The 19,748-nt window shown below is 39.1% G+C and overlaps 2 protein-coding genes across 3 annotated transcripts; one reads left to right on the top strand and one right to left on the bottom strand.

The window, feature by feature from the left end:
- Positions 1–3,218: 3,218 nt before the first annotated feature.
- On the bottom strand, positions 3,219–14,377 carry ca12 (carbonic anhydrase XII). Of its 2 annotated transcripts, XM_034684835.1 has the most exons (9): positions 13,953–14,367; positions 13,603–13,623; positions 10,819–10,998; positions 9,563–9,705; positions 5,367–5,462; positions 5,218–5,281; positions 4,970–5,127; positions 4,712–4,838; positions 3,219–4,052 (listed from the first exon to the last, which is right to left on the bottom strand). In XM_034684835.1, exons 1-9 carry the CDS (start codon positions 14,116–14,118, stop codon positions 3,403–3,405), a joined length of 1,605 nt encoding a protein of 534 aa, XP_034540726.1. In that variant the 5' UTR covers positions 14,119–14,367; the 3' UTR covers positions 3,219–3,402. The 2 variants fall into 2 exon arrangements, with proteins under 2 accessions (XP_034540726.1, XP_034540727.1); XM_034684836.1 differs by lacking the exon at positions 13,603–13,623 and having other exon boundaries at positions 13,953–14,377.
- On the top strand, positions 14,321–19,748 carry si:dkeyp-73b11.8 (boophilin-G2). The gene is made up of 7 exons (XM_034684837.1): positions 14,321–14,417; positions 16,277–16,455; positions 17,647–17,838; positions 18,533–18,709; positions 18,896–18,940; positions 19,146–19,224; positions 19,336–19,748. The coding sequence occupies exons 2-7, from the start codon at positions 16,389–16,391 to the stop codon at positions 19,424–19,426; spliced, it is 651 nt and encodes a 216-aa protein (XP_034540728.1). The 5' UTR covers positions 14,321–14,417; positions 16,277–16,388; the 3' UTR covers positions 19,427–19,748.

Below are 19,748 nucleotides of genomic sequence, written 5' to 3'. Positions count from 1 at the left end.
AAACTATGAAACCCATGCGGAAGTGTTATAAACTGCAATTCATGGAGAATCTGCTTGAGGCTGGCTGCAGAAACACCAGAAACCACATAGACACCAATTAAAAAAAGACGATCTTTGCAGCATTAATAAACATGTTTACAGCCTGGTTCAAAAAACGGCTTGGCTCACACTGTACGGGGGGTGAATTTTTTTCTAATGGAACGGTTCAGAAGATATTAAGATTACGAGTTTTTGCCCAAATAAGGACATGACTGACTTGACTCCCGGACGGGAACACATAGCTGTTGGCTAGGAGGCTCAAACTCCGCCTCTTTACGTCACACTCTGTCTGGTTGAGTTCAACATTTCCAATATGGCTGTCGCCGTCGATTTGCTTCATAACAGCGTTCAGGAACAGATGGGTGACATCGCGGATACTACGTCCATTATTTATACAGTCTATGGTTGCAACGCAAAAATGCAAAAAAGGTGGTTGTCATAGCGGTAAGCTGTCAATAGCTTTGTGCGACAACTACCAACCCCACAGGGGTTTTATTAATCTGTCAGAGTTAACATGTTGATCACTATTAAGGTAAGAGAAAAGGCTTCTTTTTTAAATTGCATGCTATTTTGTCCCTTTTGGCACACCATAGTTACACTGCAGCATCTTCCTGTTTCCTGCTGCCATCATGATGGAAAATAACATCGCTGTGCTTTTGAAAAGCACATTTAACCTTAAAAAACTCCCAGTTTACAAGTGAAAAGTGAAATTCACTTAATGTCAAACTGCTTTAAAACATCAACAAAGCACTTTGACTGAAAAGTACCAACTATCAGCTAAGAACACAGGTGCATCTACAGACTGAAGTCAGTGGGAAACCGCATCACAAAAGTCAGCAGAGCTTAATTTGGAGTGTGAATAGCCACAGCTTTGCAAATGAAATAAAATTTAAACACATCGCTTGCTAAAAGGGTTGCCACTGCACTGACTGCATTGTGGATTCCCAAATCAAGTCTCTGGTATGAACCACTTTACTGTGTTAAAATGGAGTTAAAAAAAGGTCAAATGCAAAAAAATAATGGAATATGATTAAGAATGAGATTAATTGCGATTAACTATTGAAGTTCAGTGATTAATCAGGTCATAAAAGTGTCTCTGTATTAATTTCTGTTTGCTTAAGCGGTTACAAATTCCTCACAGGAGCTTTAAGCACTTCCTCCTTTATAAAAAGTTGTTAACAGACCTCGGTTTAGACATAGAAAAGGTCCTATCAGTTTATGTTAAACTCACAGGAGATGTTAGTGACCCCAAATGTAAGGATACATCTTTGTTGCTTGTGACATTGAAGACAACATACCACAAAAAGAAAGGAAAGGAAGTTCAAATGCACAAAAGTAACATACCGGTGCTTATCCAAGATTCGTCAGCTGAGTGTCAGAGAGAAAGAGAGAAAAGAAGGTGAAAATGGAATTCATAGAGAAAGAAATGACCCAGATATGGTACCATCCAAGGACAGATCATAAGAGACCAAACAAACAGACACAAATTAAAACTTGGATGTTTTTTTAAACAGGCAAGCCTTTTCATGTTTGAAGCTCAGACATGATGCACAGGAATGTTTGAACCTCTTGTAGTCTCAATGATCTTTTCTTGGCAAATCAATCCTGTCTGTGTTTAAATGATCTCATTTAGGCATGTAGACAGTGGTGGTATTACTGTCTAGTACATAAACATACACACACACAAGCAAAGACACACAAACAAGCACACATACTCAGAAGTCCCAGCTGGTTTTATCCTGTATTAAACAACAGTCTCTTACTGAAACTAAATCTTTAATGAATGAAATAGTTTGATTACAATGTTGCATATCCCTTTAGCCCTGAGGTGGTTAAATGTTGCTCACAGCTGCATGCAAGAACTAGTAAGCCAATCCAAAAACCTCCATATTGTAATTTAAAAAAGGCTACAAGCAGCAGAATTTCTTCAGGGGTCATGTGGCAACTAGGTAGAGAAGAAAATTTATGACATTTATTATTAACATGATTTTATCTAAAACTTAGCTATACTTTTTGTATACAAATTTAAACTAATCAATTCAAATTTGCAATTTTAGATCTTTTTTTATTTATTTATATTTTTGGCCTTTTTGCCTTTATTTGATATGACAGCTGAAGAGAGACAGGAAATATGGGGAGTAGAGAGTGGGGGAAGACATGCAGGAAATGACAAGGACTGTAGCCTCTGTATGTGGGGCGCTTAGACCGCTAGGCCACCAGTGCCCCAATCATTCTAAATTTTTAGAGGTTTTTGGAAGGCATCTCGCAACCCCTACGTTTTTCTCTTAAACCACTGAAGCTTCACTTTGGTTCCTGGAAACCTGAAGTGCATCTCCCATTTCCTCATCCTGGCTCCACAGGAAAGAATAAAAACTGTGTACATCAGTTTTATAGTGCATACAGCAAACACTACCTCTCCTGTAATTTCTGCTTCTTGCACAGCTGCAATCCCTTTCATCTTCATATGTATATCTGAACATGTATGAAGACTACACCATGAAGTTTGAATGCAACGTCTATTTCAAGAAACTTTGCTCAGTGTGTGCTGGCAGAAAATCCAGCCCCACATGTTCCTGGAAAAAAAATGACTTAATTTAAATAATAGTGAACGAGGCAAATGCAGAGAGAAGAATTTAGTTGTTTATGTTTAATGTAAAATGCTTTTATTGAAAATAGATCCCTATATACAGCAGCTGTCTTCACTTATTGTGAAAGGCATTTTAAAGAGAGGAACACATTGCAAGAGAGAGACAGTATTGTGAAGTAAGGCACTAAAAATGTTTAGAAATACTTTTGGTTAAGCTGTGTTTCTATATTGTGCAAAACAATAATTACAAGTACATGTCCATAATATATACCCTTACTACAGTATATGACTGAGGAAGTTATACATTACAACAACATATTTATCCTTTGCCAGACATTGTACATAGTATATTTAACTTCATGCATATAGCGGTCCTAGCATGAAATATGTGCTTTATAGGAGGTTATTTTGAAGCTAACTGGAAGTCCATCGGTAGAAGTAAATGTTTCTCATTTTTGTGGATTTTCAGGGCAATAATCCGTGCAAATAAGTTAAAAATTCTGAATCTGTTCCCATGACTGAGCACAGTCTCTAGAGATGACAGGTTAGATATAGGCAGATGTTGATAAACTCATGCAACAGCCTCTTTCTTAAATTAATTTTTATCACAGTTACATGCACACAGTAGGAAAAATAATTTAAATGAAATACTTTAGCCATTTTGGTCAAATGAAGCAGGGCATGGCTTAAAAAACAGTCTTTAGCTGTGGAAGACACCACTAATGTCTGCAACAGAGAGTGACATAATGTGAGTCTCAACTATGGCTGGAATCTCTCTAGTCTTCCCACTCCATTGGCAAAAGCCAAGGATGTGGATAACCCTGGCTGTGTGGTTTCCTGGGAGCAGCAGGGGAGGGACCGCCGTATTTTGTCACTGGCACACTTTTCTTGATCACTGTGGAAGTCTTCCCCTGATTCATCAGGGCTCTTGTCAGAGAGCGATCCAACTCAAAAGCTTCATCGGTTGGCCGTACACGGAGGATCCGTCTTATAGTGGGGAGGGCTAAGTCTGACCTACAGTCCAGGTAGCTCTTTAAGTTGAGCTCTGGGAAGACTGCATCTCTGAGAGCCTGAACCAGCTGGTTCTCAGCGTGAGACTGTTTGAGATGATGGGAAACTCTCTGCTCCAGTGAAACGTAGCTTAGCGTGTCTTCAGCCAGCCCTAACTTTCCCACTGACCGGTTTGTCTGGCTCTTCTTTCGCAGGGATGAATTCAGCGTTTGTTGTTTGGATTTGGCCAGACTCTCACTTTGCTCGTCCTTGAGGTCTTTCATCTCGCCAGCACGGAGTTGATCGGGGCCACGCGGTAGAAGCTTGTAGAGCCCTTCATCCGCCAAGTCTGCTAGGTCCCCAACCAGTAGCTGCTGAACGATTCGCTTCCTCGTGAGTGGAGATGTGACTGTAAGAGTACCGTGCAGTCCTCTGCCTGCATCAGACACATAGCCAATCACAGCTTGTTAAACACCCCAGCCCGTGGCTGATTCCTTGGAATGTCTTTGGGCTTTCACACCCAGCATGCAAAAGCGCTGTGTGTAGCGGAAGACTAAAAAGCACAAGCCATCTCCTGCTAAATGCCGCTCATGATAGCAGATGATTCTACACTTCCATGTTCAAACACATTCACCATTAGAAGAAGCCGAGCTGAGAGGGAAGCTTTGAGAATGAGGAAAACATGCACAGTCATACCACGCTGTATGGATCAAAATACCACACGGTGTGGTAAACCAGTCAACCACATAAAAGTAGGTCTTTACGGTCAAATTTAAGTGCTGCAGACTTTCTCAGTATGTCAGAGGAATGGTTCATTTGTTGTGTCTTAAAAGACGGCCAACTTTCTGACAAGCTCATCAAAATCAATCAACTTGAACAGTGATTAAGAAAGACACCAACTTGAAAGCTCAACCACAAACAGGTGAGGCCATACAAGTGTGACGACTCTGTACTTTGCAGAAGAAAAAATGCCCACACATCCGTCAAGCACGTCCTTTTGCCATCTTTGAAGCAGCACAGTGGCCCTGTCGTTCATTTAACCTTTTCACACATGTCTCAAAAATAAAGCAAGCCCATGAAGAAGACCATACTTACCCTCCTTAAAAGACACGAGCACCACTCGGTTGTCAACCGACTGTGGTTTCCTGAAGTTGCTGTACAGAGGAAGAGAGGTTGAGTCCTGGGCATGGGAAGAGTAGAGGCTTGTTGCCAGGGCGAGAAACTAGAAAAACACAACAAAACAAAAACAATGAGATTTTAACACACCACTTAGGATGAACTGTAAGGATCTTGCTTGGAATTCTGAAGTTTGAAACTCAATTAAACCTCACTAAGACTTATCTGACGGAGCACCTGTTTACGAGATATTGTCACATGATTCTTGAACACGGTCCACAGGACACTTGGGTAGCAAGGAGGAGTCGTCAGTGATCCGTCATAGCGGTAATACTCATCCAAGCGTGGTGGCAGCAGAGCTCTGATGTTGAAACCAGGAATCTGCACTTTCTGATCTGAAAGTTATAAACACACAAGTCCAGTGTAATTCTTAAACCACATAAATCACATTAAAATCCAGAAAGATACTGATATATTGGACTCACCACTGTATTTGACACCATTGATAAATTTCAGAAACTGTTCAAAGGCTGGGTTGAACTCTCCAACCTGTACGACAAAGATAGTTAGATGGTTCTGCTCTCCAGATACTCAAACACAAGGCGCTCACCCACCAAGTTTTATAATAGCTCACCTCTATCAGGACACCCAGCACAGCCAGGCCATCAGACTTATCCACAGCCATGGACATATTAGGATACTTGTCTGAGTTGAAGTGAACTACATGAAGCTGTAAGAGACAAACAGCATTTTACTTGTGAGAGCTGAATAGCTTGAGAATATGAATAGTTCCTTTATTTCATGTAAACAATACTGGGGTATAAGGTCCCATTAAGTGTATGACATTCTTTTTTTATTCAAGTTATTTTGGGCCGTTTTGACTTCATGAGATAGGACAGTGAAGAGAGAGGAAATGTGGGCAGAGGAGAATAAGGGAAGACATGCAGTGGCCGGGAGTCGAACCATCAACTGCTGCGTCAGGATAACTGCCTCTGCATATGGGGCACGCACTTTAACCACTAAGCTAAACCGGCACCGAAGTGTGAGACATTTATCTGCAAAAATGGTCGAAGAAACAGATAGATTTCTTAATATCAAATAAAAAAACAATAAGAGATTTTGTCTGTAAGTTAGTAGGTATGGTATTAATCTTCTTAATGCATTATTAATAAGACAACAAGAAGTACAACTGGATAGAAAATGGCAAAAATGGAGACGACATGCACGTCTGAACTACACAAAACCATCAACTAGACTCAATGTTTAGAGGCAATAGGACTTCTAAGTGAGACATTTTGCAATCCAAAATGCTTTCTGAATTGAGTCCAGATATGCAAGGATTGTTTAACCACAGGGTTACTGCTGGGGCTAATAGAGGATAGTGGAAGTGCAGCACCCACCAGAGCAGGGAGGGAAGTTGGACTGCTTACAAAAACCTCCATTGATACCCATGCCTTGGCTTGATCAAACAGACTAAGAAAATTGTTTTTGAATAGTTGTTTAAATTATCTAGTAACACAGACTCCAAGATAATTAAATTGATTTGTCACCACTTTAAATGGAAATTTAGTATAATTTAATTTAAGGGCTTCCTTATTGATTGGGTAGAGTTCATTCTTGTTTAAGTTAATTTTATATCCTGAAAATTGGCTGAAGGTCTCAAACACAGAGAGAGCTTCCGAAAGGGAACTAGCAGGACTCAATGTTTAAAAGAGAAAAACTTATGAATGCAATTTTTATTTTCAATGATTCCATTAGTATTTCCATAAATCTATTTGATAGCTAAAGGGTAGCCAAATTTTATAAATGAGTCAAAATCTTAAAAATTCATAGAATGATTTATCTTGTGAAGATCTTCTTACCTTTTTCTAAATAAGTTAAAAAATAAAATTATTTATGATAAAAACAAATCTGATGCTTTCTGTTGTGACTTGTATGAACACGTCTTCCATGTGCAGTAGGTGCTACAGTCTCTGCTTGTGTTTACACCACTGACCACACTAAAACCAACATCAGGTGGTCAGTTAAAGCATTAATAAATAATTGTCAGTGTTTTTCTTCTTTCCTGTAAAAACTCTGGACTTTGGTCTTTCTTTGTGAATTAAGGTGGACATGTGCACTATGTCAGGGAAATGTCCAATTTCCCATCAGTCCAACCCTCCTAAATAACATGCCGTAAGAGAGCTGTGGTTCTGGAGAGACTTGAAAAGATGCATGCTCTCAACGTGTCCACTCAGAAACCCAGGTCAAACCGCAGCAACTTATTTGTGGTTGTGCTGCAGCGTGGGCATGGTCGCTTTAAAGCTCACAGGTTATAACCATGTCAGCTTCCAACCACTGTAATTCAAATAAAAGAAGATTATGTAGAAAAAGAAGTCTCCTATTCTTGTTTATATCATAAAAGCGGCTGACTTTTAATCATGTCTGCTTTACTTCAGCACAAAGTAAATGAAGAAAACTAGTGTGCAAAAAGTGCTTACAGGGCTTGACACATTAACAGGCTGCCACTCCTTCCAGAGGTGGTTGAAAACCAAAGCATATAATAGTCTGGTTCTCTAATCCCCTAAAACCCTGCTGAATGAGGACACGCTGTCATTCTGTACAGTCTGAGGCTGACTGAAAATATGTCTTTCCCTTTCAGTGTGTGCGCCTAAGTCATAAAACATACTAATTTGACACGTAGGATGGCTGTTAAAAAAACAAAACAAAACTGTGACCTTAAATGTCCTCTCTTTACAATGTCAGTACTGGAGATTTCAAAGACTCATAACGCCTTTATAGTCAAAGCCTCTTGAATTAGAGTGTGTTTCATACAAGCATTAATTGTATTTAAGTCAAGTACACAATATAATGGAAGATGCACAGTAAGGGTTTTCTGAAATCGTCTGACTGCTGAGTCAGCTTTACATCTGCCACAGTGTCAAGACGCCTGATGTGCCTATGTGCCGATGCAGAGGCTAGGAAAGTTTTGGCAACTTGAAGAGTGTCAACGTGTCTGATTCCTCTGACAGTCAAATGTAGACTGAAGAAATGTATTCTCAATGTCTTTGGAGATTATGAAACTACAGATTTGTGGTTAATACCTGACCAGCCATGAGCAGAGAAAAGAAGACGAGGGGAGGACAACAGTGCAGGAAGTAGTTAGGGATGTTAAAACACACATGGAACTGAGTGGAAGAGATGTCCACCAAATTAAAGAAAGCAGACACAAAGCAACCACAAACCCAACATGGTATGGGGTTAGGCAGTGTAACAGGACTGGTGGAGTGAGGAGAAACAGAGGTGAAGACCTCAAACAGGTGCTGCTGTTGTAATGGAAAATGCTAATGTTAAGACTTTACCAAGAATGAAAATGATAAATTTGATGTGATTTATAACAGTACAGCAGGCTAATGTGGAAACTGAAAAAAAAAGTTTGATTTTCATACATAATAAGTGTACATATTGTATATATTTGCTATATTTCCTTTATTTTATTTAATTTTACGTTTAATAATATTCTATTTTAACATTGTTTTATTCCCCTGGCCCTTGTTGTAAGCTTCTGTAACAGGAGAATGTCCCCCAATAGGTGATTAGCAAATGATATCTTATCTTATCTTATAAGAATACTGTTGCTGTACTGAATTTGAGGGAATTATTTTAGTCACATTTAAAAAATCTCTTCTAAAAATAACATCATCATCTTTAAATCTGTAGCCTAATTAGTGAACACTTGTTTGTATACTTAGTTAGTAGCGGGGTAATACTGTAAGCTTCGTGTCGGCATCTTGTCTCGCCCTGTCTGGATTCTGTTTTGTATAACCACCTGCTTACAACACATTATCCCTTACCATAGACTGTATGAAATATGGACGTAGGATCCGTGACGTCACCCATCTGTTTCTGAAGTGTTGTTTTGAGGCCAATCATCGGCGGCAGCCATATCGCTGCTGTCGAGTGATTGTGACGTAAAGAGGCGGGCTTTGAGCCTCCTAGCCAACAGCTACAGTGTTCCCGCCTGTCAATCAAGTCAGCTGGGCCTCTCATTGGAAGACTCGTAATCTCAATATCTTCGAAATTGTCGCGTTATAAAAAAATTGACCCCCCCTCACAGTGCCGATCGAGAAATGAGCTATCCAGGCTACACTCGTCTTTTGTACCAGGCTGTAAACATGTTTATTTCTGCTGTAAAGATTGTCTTTTTCCCATTCATGTGTATGTGACTTCCGGAGCCAGCCTCAAGCGAATCCTTGATGAACTGCAGTTTTTAGCACTTCGGCATTGGACTCATATTTTTTGACCGGGGGTTGCCGCTTGTCCCTTACGCACTGATTTTAAAATTCAATTCAATTGATTTAGTTATCCTTTAATCAGAAATTCCTTGACAGTAGGAGAAATACTGTTAACAAGCTTTCTACTTTTCATTTGAGCACAAGTTTATTATTTATACACCAAAACAGCAAGACAAAATTCCTTGTATGTGTCAACCTATTTAGTAATAAACCTACTGCTGGTTACACAGCAAAGATAGATAGAACAGTTTCAACCTCTTAGCACAGTTGGGTGGTTTGTTATCTAACTATCTATCTATTATATATCAGATATTATATTTGATTTAAACTTTATTTTTCTGCTAAGTAATTATATGTTGATATTTCTGCAAACATATCAAGTGTTTAAAGTAATAATATCTAAAATGTTTGTCTCTAAAATGTTGTGATGTGACAAAAATGGAATAACTCATGATAAGTATCTTGAAACTGGTATTCAACTTGAGTAAACATTCTTAATGACACGTCATGACTGTTTTAGCATCAACAGTGCACAGTGTGGAGTATTGTTTTTTACCTCTGCTGCATACTGCCTACTGTTCACCAAGTGCTCAGAGCCTGCAGGTTTGCTGGAGGAGCCCCAGTGCAGATGGAATTGAGCTGCAGTGTAACGATGAGGCAGGCTGGAGATGTACATCTTACTGGGCAGGGATAATTGCACTGTGGATCAAGAGACATGACACCCCACCACAGAAGACAGAGCAGGGTAGGGGTTACTTCAGTGAACATCATTGAGCTCAAGAAACATCATCTCTGAGTTGATGTAAACTGAGGCAGGCAGTGTTGCTCTCTCTGTGCTGTCAACGTCTCTTTGCAGAAGCTGCGCTGCTATGTTTAAGATACATTATGGGTGGGTGATGCAGAGCGCCTTCCACATGTCCTTCAGCCTATGACGAATGTTTGCAAGTGAAAAAGCCTATGTCAGCTTATTCCAGATGAACGTCACGCTGGTGATGCCACTCAGCTTGTGGCGTTGAGGCCTGTCAGGCATGCACACATAAGCACTTGTCTAGTCTTTGCTCTGTGGCTGTGGTTAACAGTTTCTTTACATTTATGTTACAGGAACTAAATCGTCAACAACACAGAGCAGACATTACATGCATGTTTGGCTGTACAGAGTTTGTCAAATTCAAAACAGTAATTTCTACACCATGCTTAAGGTAACAAACAAATGACTAAAGTCTAGCAGGGTATTGTTTGGCTGCAGTTTTCCGACTTCACGACTGTTATTCTGACACAATACAAGATCATGCAACGAACAATGATTTCGAGGAATGCTCGCAGTCATCTATATAATACAGTGCTAGCTGTCTATGCTGGGATTGCTGTATTTAGCAATAAAATTTGAGACTAGGTTATAAACAGATATGGTGCATGAAAGTGCAGCTGGTTTCTTTTGTTAAGATGCATCAGACCCAGCGGTGGCAGAGAAGATGAGTAATCTCTCCACTCATATTTTCCTTGACTGAACATGGAGCTCCTTCTTTGGGTGAAAGGACAGCTCATATAATAAGAGAGTGATTACGGAAAATTGCTGTGGCTAGATGTAGAGAGAAGATCCATGTATCATTATCTTTAAGTTGACCCAGAAGTTAGGTCTGCACAGGAAGAGCAGGATACAGCATGTTTATGTGGGAACATTTCTAATGATACAGCACTTGTGTGAGATTTCTAGATCCCAAGAGAAACAAAGTGGTGTCTACTTTTGTTACCTGTGATGACAGGCGTTTAAAAATACACATTTAGTTATTCATACTGATGATTTAAGCTCACCAGAATGTCCATTGTTTCCAAGAGTGAGCTGCTCATCAGGTGTCAGGTCGTAGTTCTGAACCTCGATTGGGCCTAAAGATGGGTCGAACCTCAGCAGCTCTGACTCGATGTCTATTGGAGACTGGAAAGGTCCACCACAGTATGGGTAATGCTTGGACCAATATTGCTGTCCCTCTTGCCCTAAAATATTAAAATAAAATAAATGAATAGCAACAAAACATTGTGAGAGGTTTATGCAACTCAATAAATGTACCTCAAATATAATCTTCACCCTTTTCATTTAGAGTGAAAAAGTCAGAGTGATCCAAAAAGTGGATTTCACCTCAGATCAGTGGAAATGATCTGTTGCATGTCTCTATAAATGTTAGGCTGTTCCGGCTTAAAGGGCAAATGAGCAAAGAGGGCCCAAGTCGAGAGTTGAAGAGGAGATGGCTTAGCTTGCTGGACATTTATCCGTAATCAAAGTGAAGTATTATTATTTATGCACAGGGCGGCATGGGAGAGGCCCGTGGCTCTGCCCTTGGCTCTTTTCAAAAAGCAAAGAGAGTGAGAACCAGGCTGTTGTGGAGCCAGTGAGAAAGCTGTCTCTCTCCAAATGAGAGGTTTCTTGAAAGGACAGGACACTGAAAATGGCCACATTTGCAGATCAAGTCCTGCTGTTCAAAGAGACATCAGCTGCAGGAGGGTGTCTCTCAATATCGTATCTGCAGAGGCAATGAAGCAAACTGGTCTACTAAATAATACAGTGCAGACAAAAAAATCCCTTGATTTTATTCAGTGTGTTGACTCAAGTATAAGGAGCCATACTGAGCTTTTCAAACATCATTAGAAATTGAATGGACTCTATCAAATGTTAAGTCGTCATTGGAGGGGAATAAAAAGCACCATTACAGGTTCTGAATGTACAGTGTTCATATTACTTCTGCTTACTTGCCACTTATTCAATATCAGTCCATAATTCATGTAAAAAATCACCATTCACCATATGCCAGATGACTGTGGTTAAATGTGAATGATGCAGCATGAGGCCTGCCCCCACCCTGAGTGTCAAATCCCAGACAAATGTGGACTGATTGCACAAGACACTGCCAACAGGCATGTTGAGCTGTGGAGTCACTAAATACTTGTTTGAAGCAAAACTCAAAGTTCAAACCAGGCGAACCCTCCTTATAATATGAAGGAAGGATTCTCCTATGGGTATTATTACTCAAGTGTCCACTTCATTTGCTGTTTTAATTAGACCCATGTCGGCCCTTTAATAATGGCCTTTGGTGGCCCGTTGGCGGTTTTTGGTAGCACACAGACGGCTGCTGGTAATTATTACAAAAAAACAATTCTAACATTACATCATTGGTCATCATGGAATAGTTATACTAGAAACTACAACAGCTGACATGGACATAAAGCATTTTAATCCCATGTTAAGATGTTCTGTTATGTCCTCTGTGAGGGTGGAGTGTTGAGGTGGAGTTAAATCGCATGACTCAGCTGTGTCCCCGTCAACAGACAGTGCTACCAGCAGTCCACACTACTGACTACTATGACAAGTCTTCCTGAGGGTTTGACTGTAACTGAGGACGAAATCCACTATGCTCAAGCCAGGTTTTTTTTCTTTTAAATATCTGTTTAACATCTTAACTCAGAGGTCACCACAAATCTTCCTACTGACTCAGCACTAATTATTATTTTATTATTATTAAAATCAAAAGTCCTAAAATGCACATAAATACATGACTTTGGCTAGTTACAGCACAGTATGTATACATATACACACACACATCTATAACTCCTGACTTGTCAAAGTATTTATTTGACTGTCACATAGATTAAACAAATGTCTAAGTCTCTTCAAATATTTTATTTTTCATCAATACTTTTTTCAATTTCAGAATGTTCACAAAAAAGTCACAAAAAGTTGTCCATAACAGGCTATTTGAGCCATTATATTCCAAGTGAAAGCTCTAAACTAAACCATAGTTGGTAAGCTTCATATTGAAGTCAGAATTACCCATAAAAGTGTAATTTGACCTGACTTGTATATTAATTATCAATCAGTATCGGAGAAATTGCTCTTTTCAAATTTGAAGGACTTGAACAGAAAAAAGAGGAGACAGGATTTGATTGATTATTACTTCAAATGTGTTGAATATTTTTCCAAAATATATTGGGTAATAAAATGAAATTTACTTGTGTGGTTATTACTTTTGACTTCTGGACTCCCCGAATCCAACAGAAACAGTGTGAAGTAGGAGCACAAAGACAAGAGGTCATGCTCTGAGCACAGTTTATGTAAGAGGTAGTCATGGCTTAAGAAGTCTGAGCCCAGACTCCTTAAGGCAGGAGGCAAACGCACTCAGCCTTGTCAGCTCATGAAATGCTGTGACTGCTGAGTCTGTAATGAACTATGTGATCACAAGAGGTGACAGGAGAGATGCCAGAGCTAGTTGTCTTTGGAGGTCAAAGAAGGAGAGTTTTTTCTCTCTTGATTACAAATTAGTTTGGGCTTACTTTGGGGCACTGCCAGTTTAAAGCATGCCAGTGGGGGCAGTACCAACAATAACAGCATTTCAGACTCAGTTATCGCCTGTCAGAGAGGTGCATCAAATTCTAACTCTAATTAAGTTAATGTTCGTTTCAGGGTAGAATAAGACTGTGAGTAATCAAGACATGCTAATACACATGGACTAACATTGTAAATGCACCAAAGGGGAAAAATAGGTACACATATCTTAAACTTTTTAGTCTATGGTTGACAATTTGTGAGGAAAATGTGACGATACTTACCAGTGTATGTCCATTTGGCACCTACATTAGACAGGGAAATATATTGCACAAATAGAAATAATCTTGTTACACAGACTGACAAAATAAAGGCTATTACATTGACCTGACGTACAATAATACACGTTAAATGATGCTGAATTATTCCAAAGAATAATCAAAATTATTTCAAACATGCATTAATAATCAGTCTCAGACATAAGTGGACTTTTTTCCCCGACTGATTCCACAGAATGGGCATGCGCAGGTTGATGGAGACACCTGCTATGAAGAAAGTGCTACAAGTCTTTCTTTGGAGAAAATACCAAATCACAAATGTTAAACAAACTTTTTCCCCCTCGTGAATGTCTTACCGTGCAGTACAGTGAGGTGGGTCATCTGCAGGAGCAGGATGGGTGTGAAGCTGAGAAAGTGCATCTTAATCTCCTGAGCCCTCCCTCGTGCAGTAGTTAAACGTGAAACCGGTATGGAGAAGAGTAAGGTTGGAGCGCGAGCCTTCAAACTGGCTTTTATACCCATGATGCCAACCTCATTGTAGCTTGCACTGACGTCAGAGCAACAACAAAACCAGCCTCTACAGTCATATAGTCACCGGACAGTGACAGCTCAACAGCAGCGACCGCATCCAAGCCAAGTCACTCATTTAGGGCTCGGACGGAGAGCTGCCAGCGGACGGAGGATGCGGGAAAAGCTGGCTGGGGGTGGGAGGAGAGGGGGGAAGGGAGTGCATGTGAGCCGGTGTAACAGAGAATTCTGAGACCCTTCAGATTCTGTGATGCTGGAGGTGCAGGGGAAAGACGAGTTTGTCTTTCAAACAGGTGAGGTAAATGTTGGGGCTCTACATTTAAAATTTGTGTAATTGTACTGGTGCTTGCTAACCATGCACGGGTTGTATGATTACAAAGCAAAGATGTAAGAAAAAGTTTATTGCGTTTATTTTGATGACCTTGGAACATGACCCCCCCTTACAGTACATAAACATATTCCATATCCAGTGGTGGACAAAGTACACAGCTTCATTACTTAAGTCAAAGTATAGATACTCCAGGTCAAATATTACTCCAATACAAGTGAAAGTTGTTCAGTCAAATTATTACTTGAGTTAAAGTACTGAAGTACTTGATTTTAAAAATACTTAAGTTTTCAAAGTACTTCTTAAAATATCTCAAAACGTTGTATTATCACAAAGCATGAGTGCAGTAAAGAATACATAGGAGTAAATTCTGTTACATTCTGTTTATTTAGAAACCATTGTTTGAAATCTCCAAAAACTATACCATGGAATAAAAACAGCAACTCAGTTACTCAAAGCACAGACAACTTAGTTTGAAATGTTCATCTGGAATGAAACAAATGTTACGTAGCCCAGCACGCTTTCTCAGGTAGGACAGTGAATGTTTGTATGTTTGGGCAGAGTGGGAAACAGGGAGAACATTTCACACGATGCATATCATTCTTCATTTCAAAAACCTCTAACACGGGCTGAAGATATGTACATGGGTGCTCAGGTGGAGATTTATAGCCATCGTTACCTCCTCTACATGAACTGCCTGATCTGAGTGAAATTTGCTCTGTGTTTGCTTCACGTTCAACCATGGAGACTCACGATATACAGGTATGACTAAACCACTGAGGCAAACAGAACTACACAAACACATTTTATTGTCTTAGGGATCAGATTTCAGAAAAGAGAAGGAAATTCATGAGCTGACTTCAAAGCTAAAGTAGTGAGTAACTAGAGCACTGCTAGAAATGTAGAGGAGTAAAAAGTACAATAATTGTCTTCATAATGTAGTGGAGTAAAAGTAATAAGTTCCCCCAAAAAAGAATACTCAAGTAAAGTACAGATACTCAAAAAATGTACTTAATTACAGTACTCAAGTAAATTTACTTTGTTACTGTCCACCACTGTCCATACCATCATGTCGGCCTTATAGTATGTTGTATCCTGTTTAAAACATGGTTTAAAGCATCCTCACCCCAACTCAGAAGAGTGATTTTAATTTAATGTGTGTTTGACAGCAGAAATTCAAATGTGGTCTAATAGCCTATATATAAACATTTAGGATGTAAACTAAGTTGAAATAGGAGACATCTTGTGTTAAAGCATTACAGTTTTGTGAAGCATCTTTATTCTTCAATCATGTAAAAGGACAACTTTTTGAATGGGACAATATGAGGCACACATTATCACACCTTACAAAGTACTATAAAACAAAAACTCAAGGAGATCAGGACATTTTTTATCCATCATTATTGAGGTGACAGATGTCTATGCATTAATGTACCCTCCTTGAATGGGACACAGATGTGTTATAAATTCCTTTTTTTCATTTACCTTGGTTCATGACAAGGATGATCTCAAATTAAAGATGAAGTCTTACACAGTCAGAATAGAAAGCTGACAGACAAAATTGCAAAATTATAAGATAGAGTAACTCCTTGTGGTAACTATGTCAGATAGATTTGAACTTAGTAGAAATCCTCTTTCATCAAACTTCATGAAAAAGGTTTCATTTGCAGTGACAAGAGAGATCTAGGTAATCTTAGTATGGCTGCATTCGTTTTAATCATATGGAGCTGGTTATATCTGGCAACACCCTTACATATGACGGCCTCTAACCTGTTATAGAGGAAGATACCTGTCCCTGGCTATAAACTTTTGTTTCGATTGTAGGTGTTACCATTAGGGAAGCAGTGGTCCAAAGGTCAGTGATGACAACCCACTCCCACTGTAGTTTACAACCTTCACTCACTCCAGGACGCAGAGCACACAGATCAGCAACAAGATGAAGCACCTGCTGATTTTTGGGATTGCTTTTGCTGCATTTCACATTGGCCAATCACGAATTCCAGGTACATTAAACTTTTTTTTTACTTAAATTGCTTATAATTTAAAATGGTCTCAAAATATCTGTTCATAGGCCCACGGTTAAAATCTCAGAGTAGGCCAGGGTAAAGGCTCGTCTTGAGTGGCTAGTTATGACGTGTTGGCCTTTTGGAGTCTTCTTTTGGTTTGTTACAATTGGAAAAAAAATTGTTTAACATGTAATGTGGTTTTCCTTTTATTTCTTTACTTAAATGCAGTGTGATAGTTTCACTGAAACTCATACGAGGAGATAAAGCTTCACCTTTACTCCTTTCAGAGCAACATGGCGGTTACATTGGTGCTTGACTTAATAAAGCGTAGGCGGAATCATTTACAGTTAAAAATGGTGGCTGCTTTTTTTGTGCGACAGAGGGGGAAATTATTAATTTAAAAGAGAAATCAATAAAATCGCCTGAAATTGCGTTGAATCACTTAAGTCTAGAATGCATCCCTCAGCAGTATATAATTGTATTTTACCTTTTTCACTGACTCCATGTTTAACCTGTAACTTGCAACTTCAGCTGACAGTGACTATCTCTAGCCATCAACAACAAAGAAAAGATGGTATTTATTGCACATTTGCACTCCTGGAAATGTTATTTACACCTTGCTAATGAGAGTGCTAAGCTGACTGGATATTCCCTGCCTCTGTAATTCCACACTTTAAACAGTGAGATCATTTCTGTCTGTGTCCGAGGACAATGAAATGATATTCTGTCAACCTGAAACTTGCTCTCATCTAAAAACACTGCATGGAGGCCAAGGTTGTGAGTGCTCAGGTATATTCAGTCAGTCATTTAAACTAAGTTTCCCTCCAAAATTGAGGAAGAATGGGGTAAAATGTTTGATCACAAAAGAACCGTTGGAAACCATTTCCCTTCTTTTGAATCTATGTAGGGCGGGACGACTGAAAACCGACCATAAATGACCCTTTTTATTGCCATCATAAAGAAGGGAGTGGGTCTCAGGTGGTAAAGTTAGTTAAACATTAGTTATGTGTGATATGATTGCAGGTATCTACTTATAATTTCTATTGAAACACCTTTCTTACAGTTACTGTGCACTGACCATGTTACCTGCCTTCTCTTTAGACAAGATGACAACATCCTGTGGGCTTTAAAACCAGAGCATCACTTCTTACTAATAAGACTAAATGTTATTTTTTTATAATCCAACAGATTTCTGCTTGAATCCTTCCAATCCTGGAACAGGGCCCACCTTCCACTTTGCTCTGTTCTATGATGCCGCCAACAGCCGGTGCTCTCCTTTCCAGTATACTGGCGAAGGAGGAAACGGCAACCATTTTGTAAATGAAAGAGAGTGCATGAGAAACTGCTCTGATAATTCAGAGGATACCTACCCCATGGATGGTAAGATAATTTGTGACAGTAGATAAGTGTAATCACACAACCTGTTTAATGATACACTATGTTTTGGTTATAAAATATGAAATGTATCCTCAAAGATGGACTAAAAAAAAATAGGTGAACCCAGTCTAATAAAAGCTGTCATTCTTCCTGACTGGTTTCGGTGGACTTTGTAACATGAATAGGCTACTGGGGGAGAGTTTTATGGCCTTAAGGAGCCTTTAAAGAAACACCTCATCACAGACAGTGATCACAGATGAGAGAGAGAGGGGCCTTCTTTAGGTCTGCCTCGTGTAGATTTAATTACAGATATAAGAGGAGCATGTTCATCAAATGAAATGATCAGTACAGCTGTCATTCACTACTTAACTATTTTTCAATAACTGTTAAACAAATGCTATCACTTAATTTCCTTAGACGCTGCAGGGTAGACTTTTCAGCATTAGCAGTACGCCACCAAGTGGTAAAAATGAGGATAACTCATGACGGATGACAATGAATACACCTGCTGCTTTCATGTGCTGCTATGATAAAGTTGTAGTTATCCTATACCCAGCTGTCACAAAGTACTCAATAACATTTATGGCTCTTTGTTTGTATTTTTTATTAGCTGCAAACAAAGTTGAGGAGATTTATAATGATGAAGCTAATCACTGAATTTCTCTCTGATCATGATTCTGATTATTTCTCTTCACAGCATCCAAGGCTTGCCACTTCAAACATCTAAAAGGTGGTTGTGGTGGTTCGTATTTGAGATACTACTATGATTCTATTCATGGCAAGTGCAAAAAATTCCTCTGGACTGGATGCTTTGGAAACGGAAACAGGTTTTTCGACATGGGGACCTGCAATGCCACCTGTGACGGCATCCACGGTGAACACATACCTCTCTCATATACACACTGCTGATAGCTATGAGTGCCAATATGGTAGAATACTAATGCCTGGTAGTCAGTAGTGAGGTTTGAAGCAAATTAAACTATGGTACAATTGAGGGTTTCTTGACACTCGTGTTTTTAAAATATGTTTAATATGTTCCTTAATATGCTCTGGTTCTCAGATGAAGGTGATGAACTGGAAGAGGAGGAGCCGGACACTCCCATTGGTCAGTCCACACACAATGAACAGTGTCATATGTATTTGAAATCAGTGAAGAACTGCACACAGTCTCTTTATATAGTTTTATACTTATTATTAGTCAGGCTGTAATTGCTTGCATATATCTGCATAACACTGAAGTAATTATTTGTTAAACGTTTAACATTAACTCTGTCTGAATGAATATTACTCACTGTTGTCCACATTTACAGCAATCATCTGTGGAGTTTTGCTCAGCCTCATTGTTGTCGCTGTCTTTGGAACAGTGATTGCATTGACTATCAAGTCAAAGTAAGAAAACATTTCCTTGTGTTCAGCCTACAATAAAAAAACAATGAAGGATTTCTTATTGATGAAAGTAATTATACTATTTAAGTAATCCTTTTTATCTGAATTCTTTAGGAAAAAGGGCTCCAAGAAGTCAGGAGGGAAAAACAAAGACGTCCAGTCTGAATCACCTCTTCAGGATGAACAGAGGATTGAGATGTCATAGAGAAGTGTATCACCTTGATAGGATCATGTGGAGTTTTTACCACTTTGGTTTTGTATTATAATTCTGCTCGTCCTCATAAAGAACATAAATGAATGAATTAGATTAGATTTTGTACTGACCTGTGTAAGGGCAACTTTTGTTTAATGTTGTACTTGGTTTCAACTTTACAACATGTGCAAAGTGAAGTTTCTTAAGTTGTATTTGTATGCCTGTAGACTGATCCATAACTGTCACTGTACAACCTAAACTTAGTCTGACTTGTCAAACTGTGATTGAAAAGAAACCATAGCTAAAGCAATAAAAGTCATTTTTAACACAAAAA

Source organism: Notolabrus celidotus, chromosome 6 (assembly GCF_009762535.1).
Source record: "Notolabrus celidotus isolate fNotCel1 chromosome 6, fNotCel1.pri, whole genome shotgun sequence".
In the NCBI taxonomy this organism is placed as follows: domain Eukaryota; kingdom Metazoa; phylum Chordata; class Actinopteri; order Labriformes; family Labridae; genus Notolabrus; species Notolabrus celidotus.
Note: the sequence above shows the minus strand (reverse complement) of the source record. Positions and strands in the feature narration are given on the sequence as shown.